Below are 23749 nucleotides of genomic sequence, written 5' to 3'. Positions count from 1 at the left end.
AGGGCCCAGGCACAGGGGCCCCAGATTCAAGGGGGCCTGAAACCCAAGCCTCTATATATCATTGTTCACATTGCGTTAAAATCACACTTTTAACAAATCTATTTTCAACTTTTTTCAGAGAACATACAGTACAACCCCCCAACAGCATAGTGTAGGGATGTCAAACTCAGTCAATTTGAGTTGTACACCCCTGACATAGTGCCTCTATAATCTGGCCTATAACCCTGAATCTTCTTATAGACTAACAACACCCATGGAGGGGGCCCTTTCTTGTTGTCTGGCCCTGGGGCACACGGAGTGATAATCCGTCCCTGGGCATTGCTATAGTGATCTGCCTAGTGGTCTGGGCTTCTGGGAGGTTACAGGAGCGCACGGCTGAACACAGTCATCTTCATCTAGTCCTGTCTCTCTCTGAGTCTGTGGATCTTCAAGCTCTGTCCATTATATATTCCATACTATATTAACTGAAAGTACGAGAAAAGAGTAGGACTTCTTCTGGCTATTTCTCCTGTTCTATCCTGGGTTGGTGAGTGGCAGATGTGTTTGTCTGACTTTGCTGGCTGTTTCTGTGTGTGTGCGTGTACGTGTGTATGTGTGTGTATGTGTGTGTGTGTGTGTGTGTGTGTGTGTGTGTGTGTGTGTGTGTGTGTGTGTGTGTGTGTACGTATGTGCGAGCATGCATGCATGCATGCCTGCGTGTGTGCGTCTATACTGTATGTACGTATGTGTTACTGTATGTAACATTGTGTGTTGATGTCAAATTCCCCAGCCAGATGAGGTCATAGATTTCTGCTTGATATCCGCCTTGTACTTCCAACAGTGATTTTGGTCGTGAACAAACCAAATGTCGATTAAAAAAAAAAAATGGAAGTCTGCCTGTGAATTGAGGCGGATTTTCACCCTCAATTTCAACTTTTTTCTATTCAATCTGCTTGGAGGGGACAGTCGGAAAATCTGTGTGCTACCGTATGATGATCATCTACACGGATTACGCTCGCTTTCATGAATAAATAACAGAAAAAATATTCCTTGTACTGTAAAATCTTTGTATTTCTTCTTTTTGGGCTTTTCCTCCCCTTTTTGGACAGAACAGTTTGAGAGTTAGACAGGGAAGTAATGGGAGGTAGAGACAGGGGAGGATCAGGACATGACTTTGGGTTGCAATCGAACCCGGTCTCCTGCGTAACAGCTAGGGCCTTAGTCGTTTGTGCCACGGCCGGAGCCCATACTGTGAAATCAATGTTTGGCGTCGATGTGGGCTAAGTGATACTGTCCCATTTTTGGAAATAAGCTTATTTTACACCTCCCCTTGAGTTAAATAATCGGATTTTCCCGTTCTCCTGTACTTTCAACCGTTCTCGGGTTATGGCAGTGCAAATTTTACCTCCAAGCTAGTAGTTAACATTGAGTCCTATGAGACCAGCTGGCGGCTAACTGGTCTCATAGGACTCAATGTTAACTGTTAGCTTGGAGGTAAAATTGGCTCAGCCATATCCTGAGAACGGTTGAAAGTATAGGAGAACGGTAAAACCCTATTATTAAACTCAGGGGGAGGTGTAAAATAAGCTTATTTCCAAAAATGGGACAGTATCACTTTAGGTCTGAGTGTGAAGGGTAGCCATGGTGACATGCTTGTGTGTGTGTGTTAAGAGTTGGACTGTAGATCACAGGGTTGCAGGTTCAATCCCCACCCTTACCAATAACTTCCTCCATCCATGGCTGAAGTGAGGAACATAACCCACACATTGCTACAGGGACTGTAACCAATACCCTGTAAGTAACTATGAGTCGCTTTGGATAAAGACGTCAGCTAAGTATAATGCAATGTAATGTGCATAGCAGCCGCGGTATAATCGTTAAGGAGGCGGTCTTGATATCAGAGAGTTGCCCATTTGAATCCTACCTTTCGTTCCCCCTACACCTCACTCCATGGCTGAAGTGCTCTTGAGCAAGGAACATAGCCTCACATTGCTCCAGGGACTGTAAGCGATACTCTGTAAGTCGCTTTGGATAAAAGCATCAGCTAAGTGTAATCAGAGATGGTCGCTAGTTACCATCTCTGGTGTAATCTAATTAATGTAATATAACGTAACATAACGTAACGTAACGTAATGTAATGTAATGTAAAATGTAATGTAATGTAATGTAATGTGTGTGTGTGCAACCTTTGCCCTTTGCCCTCTGACCCTAGGAGCTGGAGCGCAACATGGAGCTGAGCAGTGGCAGCTACCAGAGGCAGCTAGCAGGGGAGCGCAGGAGAACCCACGAGGCGCAGGAGGAGGCGCGCTGCCTACAGGAGGAGGTGCAGAGGCTCACGCTCAAGCTGAAGGTAGATAAAGACACACCCACCCACACACACACACACACACACACACACACACACACACACACACGCACACATATACACACACACACACACACACACACACACACACACACACACACACACACACACACACACACACACACACACACACAGAAGGAGGTGCAGAGACTCACGGTCAAGCTGAAGGTAGATATACACACACACACACACACACACACACACACACACACACACACACACACACACACACACACACACACACACACACACACACACACACAGGAGGAAGTGCAGAGACTCAGGGCCAAAACATACCAAGGCGGAACGGAACAGTCGTGGGACTATACACTATACGTGGGACGTGGGTCTTTCTGCTTAGTTTCGGCTGGTGTGTTTTTCTCTGCCTTTCACACTGACAGCGTCGGCGTGCGCAGCCAGTCCTGTTCAAAACCCTCCCCACAGCCAAAGCTAGCATGCTACTTTGCCATTCATTTGAATGAGACACCGCCGGTCGCCGGCGTGAAAAATACGCTTGAGTTCTATTTTCCAAATGCAACGCGGCGTGGAGCCGGCTCCCACGCGGCTGACGCTTGACTACCACCGGTTGGTGTGTAAGGACAGATATGTTTCAATGTATTTTCACCGACGCCGGTAAAAAACCCGGCCGTTCCGCGACGCTTTACCGCCCTAGTGTGTAAGACCCCTCACACTCAAGCTGAAGGTAGATACACACGCAGGCACGCACACACACACACACACACACACACACACACACACACACACACACACACACACACACACACACACACACAGGAGGAAGTGCAGAGACTCACACTCAAGCTGAAGGTGGACAAACAGACACACACACACACAAAAACACACACACACAAAAACACACACACACACAAAAACACACACACAAAAACACACACACACACACCATCCTCCTCCATGACCAAGGCACCCTGAGCACGTTACCGCCCCGCCGCGCTGCTCCCTTTCGGGCGCCATAGGGGGCTGCCCCCTTGCACAGGTGAGGCATAAATGCAATTTTGTTGTGTGCTGTGGAGTGCCGTGTCACAATGACAAGTTGGAGTTGGAGTTTCCCAGTTGGGCTTTTACACACACACACACACAAACACATGCACACACACTCTCACACACACACACACACACACAGACACAGACACACACACACACACACACACACACTAGTACGTTGAGAGATGCACTCTAAAACCAACAGTGCTTCTCTCTCATGTGCACGTACACAGACACATACAGTGTACGACACAGTTAAAAAACGTAGAGTCAAAACGTAGAGAGTATTCTGGGACCATATGAAGACTAAATCAACTCTTTAAGTGTTGAATTAACACTGCCTTTTTTGTTTGCCTTTGCAGGAGAAGGAAAGAGAGCTGGACACCAAGAACATCTATGCCAACCGCATGATAAAGCCCGCCCCCAAGAGGGACTCAGACCGGGACAGTGTGGTGGCCAAGAAGAAAGGTAACTTCCTATTGGCTTTCGTGACCAGTGCTGCCAGTTCATTGGTTAAAGGTGCACTGTGTAACATTTTAAGAATTCATGAAATTACCAGAATTCAAAAATGTTACCTTTTGCACAAATAATTGCCTCCACTGTCACACTCTAAGTATTCATTATGACTGGAAAAAATGGTCTGCCATTTTGAATTTCCAGAAACAGACTAAGCTGCACAACTTACTATACATTGATCATACTAGTAAATATTAGTTCATTATTTAGTTACTATTAATTAAAAGATTTTTTTCGGCCCTGCCGTGGCCTAGCGGTGGGGCACTGGGTTGCTGCGCCAGCGACCCGGGTTTGGTTCTGGCCCGGGTCATCTGCCAATCCCTCCCTGTCTCTCTCTCTCTCCCCACTCGTTTCCTGTCACTCCTTCACTGTCCAGTCAAGAATAAAGCCCTAAAAATTGTTTTTTTATTATTTAAAGAAAATATTTTTTTCAATATTTGGCAATAGGCAGCATAGTTTCAATGAGCAGCATAGTTGCAATACCTACTCTGGCCACCATCCTACACAGTGCACCTTTAAGGGTTTTCTTTTAACTACTACCAGTTCTACTACCAAAACTAGTGCTGCACTTTTATTGGTCTTATTTATCCTAGTTTCCAAAATACTTGTATTGGTGCAACTTTGAGTAACTTGGGAGTGGAAAAGTCTCTCAAATTCACCCTGGCCTGTGAACATACAGAGCAAGTCTGGAGTTGCAAGCTGTCTTGCTGTACATACAAACCCCAACTCCGATGAAGTTGGGACGTTTGGTAAACAGTGAATAAAATCAAAATGCTATCATTTTCAAGACATTCAATCTATTCATTAGATGGAGAATAGTGAAAAGACAACATATTAAGTGTTAAAACTGAGAAAAAATATTGTTTTGGGGGACATATGTACTCATTTCTAATTTGATAAATCCAACACGTCTCAAAAGAGTTGGGACGGGGACAATAAATGGCAGCAAATGTCGAGGAAGACTAAAAACAAAACAAAAGACAACACTTAACAGTTAAATACATTAACCGATGAGATGATTTTACTTGTCATGTTTTGCAATGTTTTCCTTTCTGTAGTGCTTACAGTGTGACAGGTCTTGACCAAAAACCCACCATTTTATCACCTGCTGGTCCTTATGATGGAGCCAAACTGTTAAAACATAGTAGATAATGCAATTTGACCTTACTATGTGGCAGTAATCGAAGATCTCCCTTCAAAATATAATGCATGAGTGGCTTTTCATGCTGTTTAAAACGCATTTATACCATTCAGCACTGTATTTAACTCTACAGATGAGTGAGAACATCTTAACCAATGCACTACTGCACCCGCATGCCATCATGGAGGCTGACTTTTGAAGCTAGCACTAACACAAGTTGGATGGTCCATTTTTACTGTAGCACAGGATGTGCAATGCTCTATTATTGTCAAAAAGAATGGACTTCTACAACTTCTGCTGACTTCTGTAAGCAAAGGACAGTTTCCCATGTCTTCCGGGTCTATTTCAAGTGAGCTCAGGTGCTTAGGAGAATGTTACACCCCTGTATCATTTTCATGCATTAAGCATTCTTAATATGGTAACTTTTCAATAGCTCTAGCACTCCAGGAATTAGAGTGAGACTACAGCCAATATATATTTCATGATGTCATGAACCTATACAATGATTTTATTAACAAAAATATGTCTTATATACACTCAATCATGGTAAATCAAAGTGAATTCAAAAATGTATGTAATAACTATGGTAATTATTCCCTTTGCATTTTTAATTCTGAGTGACTCAGCCTCTCTGTGATGATCTTATACCTGGACATCTATATTGTCCGTCAGTACAATTCATTTAGAAATGTTCTTCTTTGTTTTTTTTAATCTTATTTGGATGTTTACTAAATTTCATTGATCCCCGTCCCAACTCTTTTGAGACGTGTTGGATTTATCAAATTAGAAATGAGTACATATGTCCCCCAAAACAATATTTTTTCTCGGTTTTAACACTTAATATGTTGTCTTTTCACTATTCTCCATCTAATGAATAGATTGAATGTTTTGAAAATTATAGCATTTTGATTTTATTCACTGTTTACCAAACGTCCCAACTTCATCGGAGTTGGGGTTTGTAGTTCTGAACAACAATGTCAACTAAGGAGAAGGAAGACAAAACTTGCTTAGTGTTACTTTAAATCACGTCCCACACCTCTTAGGCAAGGTCAGGAAGTTTAACAGGGTGGGCTTTTGCATGTGCGTGCATGTGTGAGCGTGTGTGTGTGTGTGTGTGTGTGTGTGTGTGTGTGTGTGTGTGTGTGTGTGTGTGTGTGTGTGTGTGTGTGTGTGTGTTTGTGTGTGTTTGTGTGTGTGTGTGTGTGTGTGTGTGTGTGTGTGTGTGTGTCCATGTGCGTGCACGCATACATGCATGTGCAGTGTTTCCCACAGAAATTTTGGAAACTATGGGGGCAGCAGAATTTTTTTTTCCGGGGGGGTGGGTGGGGTGCGGTGGGGTGGGGGGGGGGGGGGGGGTGGGGGGGGGGGGGGGGGGGGGGGGTGGGGGGGGGGGGGGGGGGGGGGGGGGGGGGGGGGCGGGGGGGTGGGGGGGGGGGCGGGGGGGGGGGGGGGGGGGGGGGGGGGGGGGGGGGGCGGAGGGGGGGGGGGCGGGGGGGGGGGGGTCTTCTCACGTGGGCCTTTGGGGGGGGGGGGGGGTTTTGGGGGGGGGGGGGGGAGTTGTATTCACACAGCGTAAATGCAAAACGGCAAAACAATGAGTACAGTATGACATTGCCGCATGGAGAAAGGCCTGGGCCTACATTTCAGCCATTTATATTTTGAGAAATAAGGCTACCCATTTTACCCATGACATGTATAATAGTAGTACATTGTCATTGTCAAAAAATGCAGTACAGTGAATCATTTCTGTTTACAGTTTCATTCGTCCCTCGTGCAGGGGTCTATATAATGAAAACAATAATAAAACAAAATAGGAGCAGAGATAAGAATTTAAGATCACTGTGTGTAACGCATAGATAAAAAGGGTCTAAGAGGGTAGGCTATGCCTTTTCCCACACACACATAGGCGCACACATTCTACACGAGGGGTGCTGGTCACAGGGCCAGTTTTTCCAAATTCCTTGCATTAAAAGGGCTGAACAACATATTACACATTTATGTCTATATTCACATTCATTACACATTCATTTCTATAACTTATGCAGCCCTTGAAGGCCTGTCACCTAACTCATTACAACTGTAAAACAAAGCCTGGGGAGTGTTAGTAAACTCATCCCAACTGTCCCTCTGAAGTTTTTTTTATATTGCTCCCAAACCCAAGTTAACTATAACAACTTGACTAGGCTTTTGATATCTCTGTCTTTCAAGCACTTGTGGTTTTCTCTATAGGATGTATTTACTCCAGGAGGAAAATGCGAAGGAAATCGTAATTTAAATCGTTTTTAACAAAAACGGAAATCAAAAATTTACTTTTTTTTTTTTTTTTTTTTACATTTTCGTAAACTATGGCGGCCAAATTTAAACTATGGCGGGCCGCCATAGTTTCCTCAATGTATGGGAAACACTGATGTGTTTGTGTGCGTGCATGTGTGCATGTGTGTGTGTGTACATCTGTGTGTGTGTGTGGGAGGTTATGGTTGGTGGGGGGTCAGGGCTGTGGTCTCAGTGACGTGCCGTCAGGTTAAAGAGGGATAAACCCACTTAACTTGACTTACCCACCAGTCTCACACGACACGAGACTGCATTCCCAGCTCCCACTCCCAGCATGCCTCTGTGCTCAGGCTTGGAAAACTGGCAATGTAAGCAGGGCTCGTCCATTTTTCATCACCAGCCAAATGGCTAGTACGTAGATGTTAATTTTACTAGCTAAACACACACTCACTAATGCCTCTTTTCCACTGCCGGTTTTCTGGTAGGTCTACAGCTCAACAGAGCGTGACTCGGGCGCCACTTTTCGCTTTTTGATTGGGCACGACGCAGCTCAATCGAAGAGCAAAAAGTGGCGGCGGAGTCGTGCTGTGTCGAGCTGTGGGCCTACAAGAAAACTGGCAGTGGAAAAGAGGCAGAATTGTTCAAAATGGCTCGTAAGTTGAATTTTTTTACCAGCCAAATTGAAATTTCACCATCACTTGGCCAGTTGTCTGGTTTTAATTTAGAGCCCTGAATGTAATATACAAGACCAGCTTCTACACGACCAAATTGTATTAGGTTGCGGACTAGGTTACCAGGTGGACAGGTGCTGATATTTCCAAAGCCAGTTTAACTAGGATGTTAAGTACATCTGTGTACACACGACATGCATACACACACACACACACACACACACACACACACACACACACACACACACACACACACACACGGTCACACAAACACGCCCATGACTGTAGCCACTTTTGCACCAGGTTTGGAAATATTTGAGTGATTTTAAAGATGTCAAGGTTTTCCATCAACAGAATGATTGTGGCAAATTTGTCACGCCCCTAGGGTTGGGCAATATATGGAATTTATATCGCAATATCAATATTGCTGTCAAACAATATCAAAATGTGTGTGTGTGTGTGTGTGTGTGTGTGTGTGTGTGTGTGTGTGTGTGTGTGTGTTTGTGTGTGTGTGTGTGTGTGTGCGTGTTTGTGTCCGTCCTAGTGGTCAGCAGCAGTAGGAGCAGCAGTAAAGCCATCCAGACAGAGAGGGAGAGGGAGAGGGAGCAGGCCCTCTCGCTGGAGTTCCCCTCCCCTCCACCAGCCATCACCGACGGCAGCGAGCTCACAGAGAACCACCAGGATGACTACCTCTCTCTCAAGGCAAGAACACACACATACACACACATGCACGCACGCACGCACACACACACACACACACACACACACAAGCTATTTACTTGTTCAAAACAACAAACAACATACCATACATATTATGTTCAAACATGCATTGCTTTCCCACACCCGTAATAAAAAAGCCCAGCGCAAGTGTGGAAACATGAAGGGTTCTGGGTATTTTGTGAAAGCAAGGATGCAAGAAGTGCAACCTTGACAATTTTTCGAATAAAGTCTGTGGGACTTGGGGGAATTCTGAAACGCACTTTAGAACAGCACTCGCCGAGCTGTGATGACGAGAAATCCTCAAAAAATGGGCGTTACTCATATTAGCAAGGACATCCCACTTCACTTTGAGAAACGGCCACTAGCTCAGGTTCATTGGTCCTTAAAGGGTCCTAAAAAAGGCGTCCGCTGTGAGTGCCTGTCCATTTCTGATGGATGTGTTATTACAGGACTTTCAGCAGGAGCCACTGGACCACCATCATCCGTCTCTGTCAGACACACACACACACACACACACACACACACACACACACACACACACACACACACACACACACACCAATATATCTTTGTAGGGTCCCTCCATTGACGACCATTCATATTAACCCCAACAATAGCTAAAGAATGCTGTAATGTGCCCACACCAAAACAATCCCTAACCTTAACCTGTCAGTGAGGAAACGTTTTTACACTTCTGTTTTTACCAGTTACAACAAAACTAGAAAAACACTACGAGATTCATGGGGCCGAACATTTTCTTTCGCACTCTTTCTTTTTCACTCTCTCTGTACATCATCCATCTTTTTCTCCCTCTGCATCTAAACGTTGCATCCGTTTTTTTTCTTCCCTCCCTCTCTCTCTCTCTCTCCTGGAATGGCAATGGAGTGGAGGTCTCTCGTGTCTAGTGAGAAGTGGATTTTAAAGGAGTGTTTTATGATTACTCTAGGATTGCAGGAGTACAGCCAGTCGATTGCCTGTGACATTGGCTAACATAGCTTACTTGCTTGCTCTCGCTTTCGCTTTCGCTCTCTCTCTCTCTCTCTCTCTCTCTCTCTCTCACACTCACTCACTCACTCACTCACTCACTCACTCACACACACACACACACACACACACACACACACACACACACACACACACACACACACACACACACACACACACACACACACATTCAATGCATTCACTCTATTTGCTCTCTTAACTTCAAATTTACACACTTGCTTTTCTGTTCTTAAACGTGAGGTCGTAATATTGTGTTGTTGGCTACGGAGCCCTTAAAATGACACGTGACAGTAAAAAAACCCGAATGTTTCTCGTGCCCACCAGAAACTTTCTCGTGCCCACCAGAAACTTTCTCGTGCCCACCAGAAACTACAGTATCAGGCGCTGTATTTTTTTTACTCTCACATGGGCTCTGTAATTGGCTCTACCAAAGACCTTCTTATTGTGAAACAAGAAAAAAGTCAAGATATTCTTAGGTCAAAAGGGGGTAGCCTTGTATCTGTATGATGTGAGGTGAAAAATAAAAAGAAGTTCCAAAAAAAAAGGGGGGTAGCCAGGCCACGCCCTCCTAGTGACGCAACACCTTCGGCGTTGCTTCTAGTCAGGCCAAGAGCAATGTAAATATCGTTTCTGATCTCCCGAAAAAATGGGAACTCCACCTACTGTCTCGGACTCCAGTCAACCAGTAGTAAACCTAGGGAGGCGGGTCAACCATGCCATTTGGGAAACGTTAATTGTTATGGTCTTGGTCAGACCAACTCTCGAGGAGATTTGAAAGTCGATGATAATCAGGCTACAAAGGGGGTTCCATCAGAAAGAAATTGTGATTCACTGATTTATTGGTGTTGAAGCTGAGATGACCGATAGTCTGGTGTGATGCTGATGGTTTGGACTATGTCTCGTTGGGGAGGGTAGCAGTTTCTTGTTTATCCAGGAGCACTTGTGTAAACACATTTCTGTCATGACAAACAACAAGTGCACTCAAGTCCTGCTAGCGAAAGTGTTTGTTTTGCTTGTTTGTTGAGGCTGGCAAAAGGTAAACAGCCATAGGGAAGCAGAGGGGGGAGCAAGCCCAGCGGGATTTCATTTGAGGGCCACTTCAAATTTTATTAAGTCCTCCAAGGGCCGTGCTATGAACACAAACCAGGATTTCTCCCTTCACATTAGGCCTACTGTATGTTGACCTTTACAACAGACCCCACCTTTTCTAGGTCCCCTGAAAATATAAATGAATTGCATTGCAAATGTATCTTTACAAAACATGACTTATTTCATGTGAAACTGTGAACAGCCCTCGAGACATACAGTAGGTTCCCCACCCCTCCCCTGCTTCTCTCTGTGCTTCAGTATTTCAAAATACTCGTCCTCTTTTTTTAGGGATTTCATGCCTATTTGAGACAGGACAGTGACGATAGGACAGTGACGAGAAATCAGTGGGAGAGTATAGAGACAGGAGAGGATGATGAACCCGGCGTAACAGTACAGTGCCTTAGCCGTTTGAGCAATGGCCAAGGCCTCAAAGTAGTCTTCTTCATACCTTTCTACTGTTTTCTAATATATACCTTGAGTCATATGCTCTAGATTTATATATATATATATATATATATATATCAAAGATCTGGAACACCTATGCACAGCCAGGTTCCAGGTGCTGGTGAAGTGCAGTCATCAGTAATCCATAGTAAAGAAGGATCACCGCACACTGGTGGACTTAGTTTTGCTTAATTTACGTGAACAACGCGTTTCGCATTGCGCTTCGTCAGGTTCACTTGTGAACCTGACGAAGCGCAATGCGAAACGCGTTGTTCACCTAAATAAAACAGCAAAAACTAAGTCCACCAGTGTGCGGTGATCCTTCTTTTCTTACTATATATATATATATATATATATATATATATGGGTAGATGACGTGACGTGTAAATTTTGCTGTCGCAGGCTCTTAAAATTAAGTAAATTCATGCTTTCAAAATTGTCAATGCTTTAAATGATTAAACTAATGTCGTTGTTGTGAAAAAGTAATGTGTAATAAATACAGAGCTTAAATAAGTATACTTAATTTTGAGTCAAATGTCACATTTGTCCTTTGGTGTGACTGAGGCAAGCCTGGTTCTCCATATTAAAACATTTTTAAATAAATAATCAAAGCTCAGTCATTTGTCTAAACAACCCTGGCATGTTTTTTCAAGGTGTCTATTTTAGCAAGTGGCAATGCTTAATTTTTTTCCTGTTTTTCTGAGACCGTATGGACTTATGAAACTTTGTCGCAGAAAATAATGTCCTGTGGTGTGACATCATATTTTTGGTTAATTCTGTGGATAATTATCTATTGTTGAAGCCCCAGCGATACATAAATTGTGACTTAAGACCATTAAGAAGCCAATGGCAAGGGTGGATTTTAGGTTTTTCTCTCAGAGTTCTTCAGTCAATCAATTATGTTTTGCTACCACAAGATGTATTAGTTTTGTAGTCCTTTGGTGTGACAGCCATAAAATACATTTTGACAATAGTGTATATTTTTCATATTTTTTTCTTATGTAGATGTATGAAAATGCATCTTACTAAAGGTGAAATTGTATTTCAGTTGGCAACGACATGGCTTTAAATTAACTCAAAAGCTCAAAAGTCCTATGGTGTGATGGTAAAAGTCCTATGGTGTGATGGTAAAAGTCCTATGGTGTGACACTTTGGAGTATCACACCAAAGGACAAACAGGTCACACCAATGGACTAGATAGTTGAGAAATAGCTTTTAAAACAGCTGGTAGTACATTTTTGTTTTGTTGTTTGACTAGATAAATATTGCGTATTCAAATGACTTATTCCTTTATTGGCCTTTGGAATTTATACTTTGATGCATTGTTGATGAATATTTGCTGTTGATTTTAGATACTGTCAAATGATATAATGGTGATAAATGGTATAAAGGGGATAATTAATGGTGCTTTGAAACCATAAAATATAACGGTAACAGTGAAGGAAAGATCAGTGAGAGAGTATATAGAGGAGTATAGATGAATAAAGTATGCTGTGGAGAGCTCAATATACAACATAAATGTGCTGTCCAGCAAACAGGCACTGGCCACTACACACTACAGGTTCAATGGTGTGACAGTCATAGCATACCTACAAAAGTGTGATGGTCATGCCAAGGTCACACTTCAGTAGGAGTCTTATGAGCTTATGAGTTACGATAGGCTGATAATCGACGATTCAAAGACTTATAAGTGTAAAGTGTAGGTCCATATTGACTACAACATTATATTATGATCAAAAGACAAAATAATCATGTTGATATATTTGTTTCTGGCTCAGTTTTGCATTTCTGTCCTTTAGCGTGACATGAATGTCCTACGGTGTGACATGTTTTAAACGCTCAAATATTTGTTTGAGCTAAACAATATGTTTGATAAACACTGAATATTGCATTAGGGAAGAACAAATTATCGTCCCTGAAGAGTTAGTATAAAATCGGACAATTTTGAACATTTAAAAGAAAGATATCCCTGTTTTTCCTCGAAGGTTTCTAATAATCTCACATCTAATGGGAAAAAAAATACTTAAATGGTAATTTCTCATTAAATTAAGACTTTAAAAAATGGCAATAAATATGAAGAGTGTAACAATGTTCATAAAACTCCATCAAGCCAGTTCTACATTACTTAATATATTTATTTCTTAACGTCACACCAAAGGACATATTTTCAGCAAATTGCTTTATCAACGTAAATAAATAATCAATGAATAGACCAACATTGTGACCAGTTGGATTTTTTGAAAGATTAATTGCTGCACTACGTAGACATATACTTTTTTCCCTCATAAACAATGTTTTGTGAAAAAAATGTTTTTTGCTGCCTATCCGTCATCTACCCATATATATATATATATTTTTTTAAGGGCTTTTATGCCTTTATTTGACAGGACAGTCGAAGATGGTGACAGGAAGCGAAAGGGACAGAGAGACAGGGGAGGACCGAGAAATGACCCCGGCCGGACTCGAACCGGGTTCCCCGGGGGTGGGCATGCAAGCCCAAATGTGGGGGCTTAGCGCACTGCGCCACAGCGCCCCCATGCTCTAGATTTTTAATGGTGACACTGACACCTATTAGGAGAATGCTATGCATCTAAAAAAAACAAAACTGACGTTAAGATTTCAGAAACTTAAGTTATCAGTCTAAAAAAAATACATACATCTACGTTATGTGCATTTGCTACCAGCTGATGGCTGAGCATAGTTACTTACAGCATGAGGGATCCCCTGTTGCAATGGTCCTGCCATCCTTTTCCCTCCTAGTCTAGTGTCCATTTTCAAGACTTCTGTCATCCTGATTACACTGTGGCCACCCCATATGCCAGGGGTGGGCAATTATTTTGGCCCAAAGACCACACTGGGTGTAGAATATTGACCAAAGAGCCAGATGTCGTAGACAACCTGTCTGTGTCAATGACAAATAGTGTACACTGACTGACATATATTCCTGCACATTATAATGAAATGTATAGCCTATGCACTTGGTTAATCTTGAATTCGCAAGAGCCCTGTTGTAGGTAGCCATTTTAAGAATGTTGAGTGACCGTATGAATTTGGATTTAAAAGTTGTATCTGCCTTGTAAAGGCTCTGCGAGCCACATGAAATGGCTCAGCAGGACACATGTGGCCCCCCGGGCCTGAGTTTGCACACCTTTACCAACCTTCCCATTCCAGCTTTTGGCCCATGTACTGACCGTGTCTGACTAGAAAGCCTCCGATTTTGCATAAAGTCCCCCGATGCAAATGTGAATGGGCTTCAGTAGAGGCGAGATTGAATGCTTCTCCATTAGCATCCTGTAATAATGGCACCAAAGTGGATGGATATGGAGTCATTTGCATGGATTTGCATCGTGTCCTATACTTTTTCTTTATGCATTTTCTCTGACAACCTCGGGTTGTATTGCCACAGTTCGCCCAACTCCTCCCTTCCAGAGGGCCGGCCATTTTGAATTTACAGTCGGATGAAACCAAACTACATATCTCTCTCTCTCTCTCTCTCTCTCTCTCTCTCTCTCTCTCTTTCTCTCTCTCTCTCTCTCTCTCTCTCTCTCTCTCTCTGTCACTCACTCACTCACACAGACAGACCCGCACACTGGTGGGACACAAGTTTAAACGTCCAGTTAAGGTAATGGACTTGTCGCTAGAGGTGCCAGCTGCTGAATCATTGCATCTTAACAGAGTATCACTCCCACACCATTACCAGAGATTCTTTAAGTATATAGAGATATGCCAATGTAATAGGTTGCTATGGGCACCTAACATGACCAGGTTCCGGTCTGCCTAAAGGGGCGTGTCATAATACTCCTACAATGAAAAGAACAGTTCTTCTGCAATAGTAGAACCCGGAAACAATGGGCCAATGGAATCTTCCTCTCTCTCTCTCTCTCTACTCTCTCTGCCATTACTAAGTTAATTGGTGACTCCTATGTCTTAAAGGGACAGTTTGGTCAATTTCAACATGCAGTTGTATTGCTCATGCTACCCTTGACTTGTCAGTACCTGGTGATGCCACATTTTTCGGCTCAGCCCTTTCCGAGATATGAGCAATTCTAATGGGGGCAGCGTTTGTTTACATTTTTAAAAAATGAAACATAGGCCAACTCCAAATATTTTCCTAAAAGGTACTGCTGTTTGCTAGTTGTCTGCTGATGTTTTATAACCTTTTGGATGTTTTTGGGAATAAATAAAAATGTTTTTTTGAAATGTAAACAAAGAGCTGCCCCCATTACAATGACCAGGATCTCGGAAACGGCTGAAGAAGAAGAAAAAAAAAATCTCAGGCACTGACAAGTCCAGGGTAGTGTGAGCATTACAACTGCATGTTGAAATTGACCAAACTGTCCCTTTAATACCGCAGCCATGAAAATGACATTTACGTCTGACTGGTTGCACACCAAGCCCTCTTAGCCCCTTGTGAAGTGCGACTTGCCTTGGTCATTGTAGAGAATCAGCGATCATCGTTTGATTTACGTGCAGCAAAAAAAACCTGCAGCGTTGATTCAACACATAGAAAGTGAATTTTACAACCTTTAGAGTGTATTTAAAGTGTATCGTTGCAAAATGACGTAAGCATCATTTTTTGATTGTTGGATAGGACTGTACAGATGTCCTATCATCTACTATACTGTATGTGAAGTCTTGCCATTCAAATATTTTGAGAACATACTAGCCTGGTGAACCAGCGCCACCCGCTGGACGGCAAAATGTTTTGTCTACGGGTGGGTCTGGCCTCGCATAATGATTCAATGAAGCCAGAATGCCATGAATGTGGCAAACCAATTACAACGCAAAGATGTGTTTTGAATCAAAGCGGGCAGGGTTTTGAGGGAAGGTTGTTCTCATCAACAATCTTTGGATGTATTATGCATCGAGGCCAGACTAAATTAGACATCCACATTTAGTCTGGTTTATCAGGCTAAGAACATACTATTTAAACCTAGGCCTTTGTCAAATTCATTTTGCAATGCAATACAATGCAATGCCCAATACAAAAATGTCAATTTCCCAAAATGTCCCAAAATGTCGTTTTGCTCCAAAACTCTTCATTTGGCCCCAGAGTACTCTCTTAGTGTTGAATTAACACTGCATTTTGTACTGTGCAGATTCATCATCAACCTCCTCCTCGGGATCATCATCATCCACCCCCCCGCAAGGGCAGCAAGGTCAGGCCCCTCTTGCATGACCCCCTCTATCCCAGCATGCCACAGCAATCCCAGCACAGCCTCACTAATGCCGCCCTGACTAATTTGAGTATCGTCTCGATTTTTTTGTGCCACTAGATTATTACTATATATTTGGTCACGGAGCTCAATTTATGAGGTCAAACCCATAAACATTTGCGGAATGCTAGCGAGTACAAGTCGAAATCTTCTGCCCTGCTGGAAAAACTAAACACCTGAAACATTTGACAATACAGTTTATTATATAACACCAGCCATAATGCTTACCAGGAATATTTTGTTGATGAGATTTGTGACTGGAAATTGCAGTGGCAATGTATTTAGCATTTAGCCCTATGGGCTCCCTTTTCCATTCCATACATTTTCCCACATGAAAGACTTGCCAACGCTCACCAGCTAGTGGACATTTAACAGGAACTGCAGTATGCATGCAAAGCTAACTGGCTACAATGGGAACCTATCAGACTGAATCTTCTACTCTATTCTAATTTCTCTGTTCAAGCTAATGAAGTGCGCTCTCTAAAGTGCCTGATCATCAGACTCTAACTCCTCGACAGAATGATGAGGAGATGAGCTGACTGACTAACTGATATGTAGTATCACTCTGCCTTTGCTGTGGATTAAGAATATTGATCACAAAGGACAATGCTAGTCTTGTAGCGGTTCCTTCTACCATGCTGGAATGATTCTTTATTCACGAACAAATAGAAAATTGGTTATTAATTTTATATTGCCCTTTGATGCATTGTGTGAATATAACTATCTTCCCTTATGAATGTTTCGGTAATTATTTGTACAACGGTTAATAAACATATTAAATTCACTTAACAAATTCAACATTTCAAATTCAGCAAATATATAACTTTAATTGATTAGTGTGTGTATGTGCCCATGCAATTCGCTCAATATCAAAATAATCTCCTGTATAGTAGAAAACACAGCCGTTGCGAGGCTGTTGTATGATGTTTCAAAGTCTAAAGATCATGCTATTGTCAACCTTGCTGTGTCACCAGGAGCTGCAGAACGGAGAGCAGTCGCCAAAAGAGACTCACACCACCAAGAGCGAAGGGCAGGAGCGAGAGAGGAGCAAGGAGCGCTGGAAGGAGAGGATGAAGAAAGAGAGGGAGGAGAAGGAGAAGGAGAAGGAGCGAGAGAGGAGGGAAGCAGAGAAACTTCACCAGGAGATGAGTGTATTGGAGGAGAAGGCCAAGCGCCTCACAGATGGTGAGTAGCCCGCTCCATTACTCCCCTCACATCCCATAATATGCACAGTAGGGGTGTAAATCTTCATTAGTCTTCATTGCAATTTGATTCCATATCGATTTCTTAAGCCAACGATTTGATTATTTTCGATACTTAAAGGGACACTGTGCAGGAAATGGTCAAAAAATTACCGCAACTATGCTGCTCATTGAAACTGGGTTGCCTATTGCCAAATTTGATCTTTTCATGAAAGTTTACTCAGTAATAAACAAATATTTTCTAGTATGGCCCAAGTACAGTCAGTTTTACAGCTAACAATGGCTATTTCTGGAAATTCAAAATGACGGACCATGGAGAAGATCCCCCTTTTCATGTATGAAAATTGCAATTTTTCCAGTCATAATGAAAACTTTGAATTTGATGGTGGTGGTAAATATTCATGAAAAAGGTAACATTAGTGAATGGGTTGCATGGATTATGGAAATAATCAACAAAAAATCCTGCACAGTGTCCCTTTAAGAATCCTCCATAATTCAATTCAATTCGATTTGATTAAAATCAATGGTTCGTATTTTTCTTTAATTTACAGGCTTGAGTTATGTGTGAATAAAGAAAATGCCTCACAAAAATAGTGCAATAATAACAAACAAAAAAACTGATTAATCAAATATTAATGATTATCGATTCTCTTCTGGACGAATCGATTACTTGAATCAGAGGATCGATGGTACAATTCCATAATTATTTACACCCCTTACATGCAGAATATCACTTATGGTACAGTAGAAACACAGAGGAATCAGACTCATGTCACTCATTTAGCACTTGAAATGGTAGTCCTAGATGTACGATTTCGGAAACCCATTTGATCATCTTTTCATCTTTTGTTCAGAATACATAGTTTCAAAACCTTTTAGTTTAAAATAGAGCATATTGGCCTATGTCTTTCATCAGTTTGCCTGAGTCTTCGAGGAGGATTTCCTTTACCAGAAGTAAACCCTGGTTATGTAACTCCTATGTCCCAGCCAGCTATGACTTGTGCCTTTCATGTATTTGGGAAATCCTAGTGTTAACAAACTTACCCGACTTACTCATACACCTGTAACACCCATCATGTCACACTCTGCAGCTCACCTCCTTACATGCAAGTAGCATTAGTCAGCACAACTGCCAGCTATGCATTTTGCCATAGCTGATTTAGCAGTGACATACTTTCTTAGCTGTTTCTCTGTACTAGCTGAGATCTTAGCAAGTGATAAAGTTGATCTTTTCCCCCACACACTGCGCTGCGGCACAGATAAGTTAAGGCCACCGGCATCACCACCACTCTCGCCGCCACCACCCCCACTGGCACCACCTCCACCAGCAGCCCCCCTCTCAGATGCCCCCTCAGTGGAGGGAAATGGCCCAGGCCCCGTTTACGAGCACAAGTGTGAGTACCAGCACGTGTAGCCGTAGCTCAGGCTGACAAATGAAACTGTAAAAAAAAAAAGCTAGCCATAGCTGCCGAGATGGGCGTGCTGGCTCGTAAATCATACTGTAGGTGGTAAGAGCCTACAGGCAGCATTTGGGATGTTGCACATACATCTGGTTCTAGAACTGCTGCCTTCTAGCTCTAGAGCAGGACGGATAATTATTAGCTATGTAGATTTTCGATATTTGCGTAGATTCCATCTAGCCCCTTAAGACACGGCTTTATAAACCTGTTGTTACCAGTATGGTAATGACCAAGTCGTAGTGCACTACTAAAAGGGCCTGTGTTGTGTCATAGTATTGTAGTGCTATTGTACTTACATTTCAATGACTATCACAGCGTGCCTGTGGAGGTACGGCGCGCATTAAGGGGCTAGAGTAGCTGTAGATAAGCTATAGACAAGCTGTAAACATGCTACTTCTGTGTTCGTTTTACATTTAATGTAGTTTTTTTTGTCTTGACTTGTTAACTTCCTGCACCCATGTGTTACATTGACCATACATGGTAACTTTTTTTTAAATCTTGCAACTACTGCTTTCACGGAAGTTGTAAAGGTCTTTCCAGGAAAATAGTGGGGGTGCACAAATATACTGTATGCGTGTATGCAATTGACTTGTGCAAAGCTTGTGTGTGTGTGTGTGTGTGTGTGTGTGTGTGTGTGTGTGTGTGTGTGTGTGTGTGTGTGTGTGTGTGTTGTGTGTGTGTGTGTGTGTGTGTGTGTGTGTGTGTGTGTGTGTGTGTGTGTGTGTGTGTGTGTGTGTGAGAGAGAGAGAGAGAGAGAGAGAGAGAGAGAGAGAGAGAGAGAGAGAGAGAGAGAGTGTGTGTGTGTGTGTGTAGGTCTGTGGGTGTGTGGGTGGGTGTGTGTATTCTGGGTTGTGCAGATGACTTGTTCTTCAAGTTCTTCTAGGTTACGTACGCCTTCGTTTTTGTTGTGACTTGAAAATGAATATGCCCTCAGAAGTGAAATATTTTGGCCAATAGCCAATTTTTTTGCATTCATGTGTGTGTGCTGTGAATCGGTACAGTTCAGTTTTTCAGTTAGCAAATGATCTCAGAACAGACACATACGTACATGAATGTGCTTGCTAAGGTGTCCAAGATGGTTGGCAATTAATGATAATTCGGGGTTTTTTTACCAACTGGGCCCACAAAAAGTAAAAAAAAGAGTTAAAAAAAAAAGAAGAAGCAGAAAAAAATGTGGTGTTGCTGTGTTTTGTCACCCTTGTGTGGGGTATCCATAGGGTGGGTAGCTGTGACCTAATGGTTAGGGAGATGGTCTTGAGATCATGGGGTTACCGGTGTCAGAGATATTCTATAAAGATATGCCAACACAATAGGTTTCTATGGGCACCTAACGCGACCAGGTTCCGGTCTGCCTAAAGGGGCGTGTCATAATGCTCCTACAATGAATAGAACAGTCCTTAGGTCTGCCTAGGTCTGCCTAAGGGGGGCCATAATAGAACCAGGAAACAATGGGCCAATGGAACCTCTCTCTCTCTCTACTCTCTCTGCCGGTGTGGGCCGGCTTACCTCTCCATCCCTACACCTCCATCCATGGCTGAAGTGCCCTTGAGCAAGGCACCCAACCCCACACTGCTACAGGGACTCCAACCCTGTGAATAACTTGAAGTCGCTTTGGATGAAAGCGTCAGCTTTTGCCTCTTTTCCATAGCCACTTTTCTGGTAGGCCTACAGCTCGACACAGTGTGACTTTATGGTCTTCGATTGAGCTGTGTCGTGTCCAATGGAAAAGCAAAAAGTGGCAGCCGAGTCGTGCTGTGTCGAGCTGTAGGCCTACCAGACAACCTGCAGTGGAAAAGAGGCAAAAGTGTACTGTAATGTAGCACAACATAGTTTAACGTGTGTTGTCTTTTCTTTAAACAGACTGGGAGAAGGACGACAACACGCGGAAGAAGCACGGCCCGCCTGTGGTCTACAAGGAGGAAGAGGGCAGGAAGTGGCGAGGCGTCAAACAGGAAGAGGATGCGAAGGCGAAACCGACGGAAACGCCGACGCCAGCCCCCACCACCACAGTAGCCAATCAGCAGAGGGGAGCAGAGGAAGAGAGCCGTCGGAAGCAGCAGCTGCTAGCCAAGATGCGCGAGATCGACCAGCAGGCCAGGGGAGGCGACCCCGACCTGTTCTTCTCGGACCCGGCGGGGGAGCCCGCCGCTCAAGGCGGAAGCCGGCCACTGTCGCGGGTGTCGGAGCCTCGCAACCAGAACAACGCCATCTTCAGCTTCACCGAGCCGGCCGAGGCCGTCAGCCTGTGGGGGGGCTCGGAGAAAAGTGGTGGCAGTGCTGGTGGTGGTGGTCTTGGTGGAGGTGGGGAGGGCGTCACAGGGACACGAAGAGGAGCCGCGGGGCCCCTAAGGGCCTCCTCCCAGAAGCCCGTGGAGGAGGAGGACAGCCTGTCGTTCGGCAGCTACGCCCCCTCCTTCGGCCGCCCGGCCCAGAGACCCGGCCTCTCCGCCTCCACCTCCTCCAGGACTCGGCCCGAGATCCCCCCCAAGCCGGCGCTGGTGGACGCCGGGCTGGACGCCAGGTCGTCGGAGCCGGGTGTGGACCTCTCGTCGGGGGGTGTAAAGGAGCCCAAGAAGTCCAACCTATTGCAGCAGCTGTTTGGCTCGAGCACCGAGACCGCTCCCGCCGCCACTCCCCATCCCGCCATCTCGCCCTCCAAGATGGAGGTCCTGTCCACCGCCACTCACGTGTCCAAGCCCGTCCTGCCGGCCGCTGCCGCGGGGGCGGGCCGCAGAAGAGACGTCAAGGGGTCGTCGCCTAGCAACAACAGCGGCCACAACAACGGCGGCAGGACGTTCCCTAACAATCGGAGCAGCGCGCTGCACGTCACCGAGAGCCGGCCGGCGGTGCGGGCGATAGCGTTCGACGAAGACATCGAGGAGCTCACCCTCTGATCTTCAGAGGCGCATGGTGATGACATCACCACGCACCGTGGTCGGCAACCAAACAGATGTTACTGCAGGGAAAAGGGGACGGCAACTTGGTCCCTGAAGCACTTTTATGAACAACCTACTCTTAGATAAACAACGAAATAAATAAATTAGTCTTAGATAAACGAAAGACTACTAGAAATGCCTGTGAAAGCCGGGGTTCAATCATTGGATTGAAGAGATTAATCATTCTCAGCGTTTGCATGTGGTAACCCTCTCACAAACACACACACAAACACACACGTGCACACATGAACACAAACAAACTTGCTCACAGACGTCTTTGTGTATATTTGTAGATCGCACCAAAAAGTGCTATTCTAATGCTAATGCTATTCTAATGTCCACCAATTTCAGTCTCAGGCAACATGGTTTTTATTGTGTTTGCGTGTTTATGTGTAGCTGTGTTCATACACACTTAGTTTTCTCTCTCATGAAATCGCAATAAACAATACTCTGAGGTGGTAAGGATGTAATCTGATGCTGTTGCACAGCCTTCAACTGAAACGCTTTGAAAATATACTGTATGGCCGGTTCATCCTATTTCACACAAATGTAAGTGTGTGTGTGTGCGCGCGCGTGTGTGTGTATGTGTTTTTTGTGTGTGTGTGTGTGTGTGTGTGTGTGTGTGTGTGTGTGTGTGTGTGTGTGTGTGTGTGTGTGTGTGTGTGTGTGTGTGTGTGTGTGTGTGTGTGTCGGCCATTTGGGGATCTCCTGTTTAGCAAGCCAGTGTTTGGTCTAGAGGGGGAAGGGGACACATCTCCGCCAGAGTCAGTCCACGCACACCAGGGCACGACTTCAGATAGTTTGACTACCTAATCTTAAGGGCCGTACACGCACGTCGCTGCTAGTTACTCGCTCAGCGAATGAACTCAATAGAATGTCACCACAGGCAATCTTAGAATACAAACTGAAAAGAAAGAAAAGAAAAAGGATCAACAACAATCTGCATACATACAATACCTTACTCTGTACCTAATCCTTATCCCCCTGCCCCATCACCACCCATTAATATATTCAGTTCACTCAAACAAAACCAACATGCCCTCTGTACTTACCCCCACCCCCAACCCCATCCATGTTCCAGCGAGACTAGCAGGCGAGTAGGCAAGTACTGTACAAGCGATGCGATGTGGGAGGATCCCGAGTTGAAAATATTTTATCTTCAAGCAAGGCGAGTAAGCGAGTAACCAATTGGAAGGCAGAGTTCGGTACTTCTCGCCTGTTCATTGGCAGTTAAAGCCGCGGGAACTTTCAGCGAACGTTCCATGAACAAGAGGCGAGTAGGCGAGCAAGCGAGAAGCTAGTAAATAGCAGCGATGTGTGTGTACGGCCCTTAAGCTTGTCTTACGGTTACCACTTCAATCCAATGGCATCCATTCTCAAACAAGTTGGTTGTGCGTGCGTGCGTGCGTGCGTGCGTGCGTGCGTGCGTGCGTGCGTGTGGCTCTGTGATGTGATGTGTGTAATGGCTGTGCTCCTGAGTTGGAGAGTATAGATAACAAGAACAACAAATGCAGTTTCACTTTGACACACAGGCGTATGCTTACACACACACACACTCTCTCTCTCTCTCTCTCTCTCTCTCTCTCTCTCTCTCTCTCTATCTCTCTCTCTCTCTCTCTCTCTCTCTCTCTCTATCTCTCTCTCTCTCTCTCTCTCTCTCTCTCTCTCACACACACACACATACACACCTGCTAAAGTTTGTTTCTCAAGT

General features: G+C 44.1%; 1 protein-coding gene across 1 annotated transcript in view; it reads left to right on the top strand.

The window, feature by feature from the left end:
* Positions 1 to 22654, top strand: part of lca5 (lebercilin LCA5) — a 42831-nt gene extending 20177 nt beyond the window's left edge. Inside the window, exons 8-12 of the mRNA XM_063223439.1 lie at positions 2192 to 2329; positions 3730 to 3835; positions 8511 to 8668; positions 17415 to 17625; positions 20963 to 22654. Of these exons, the coding sequence (XP_063079509.1) occupies positions 2192 to 2329; positions 3730 to 3835; positions 8511 to 8668; positions 17415 to 17625; positions 20963 to 21996 (1647 nt within the window). The 3' untranslated portion in view covers positions 21997 to 22654. The remainder of the gene's footprint in view (positions 1 to 2191; positions 2330 to 3729; positions 3836 to 8510; positions 8669 to 17414; positions 17626 to 20962) is intronic.
* Positions 22655 to 23749: the final 1095 nt, after the last annotated feature.

The sequence above is a fragment of the Engraulis encrasicolus genome, chromosome 18 (genome assembly GCF_034702125.1).
Source record: "Engraulis encrasicolus isolate BLACKSEA-1 chromosome 18, IST_EnEncr_1.0, whole genome shotgun sequence".
NCBI classification, from domain to species: domain Eukaryota; kingdom Metazoa; phylum Chordata; class Actinopteri; order Clupeiformes; family Engraulidae; genus Engraulis; species Engraulis encrasicolus.
The sequence above is the reverse complement of the archived record's forward strand: the minus strand, read 5'-3'. Positions and strand labels throughout refer to the sequence as shown.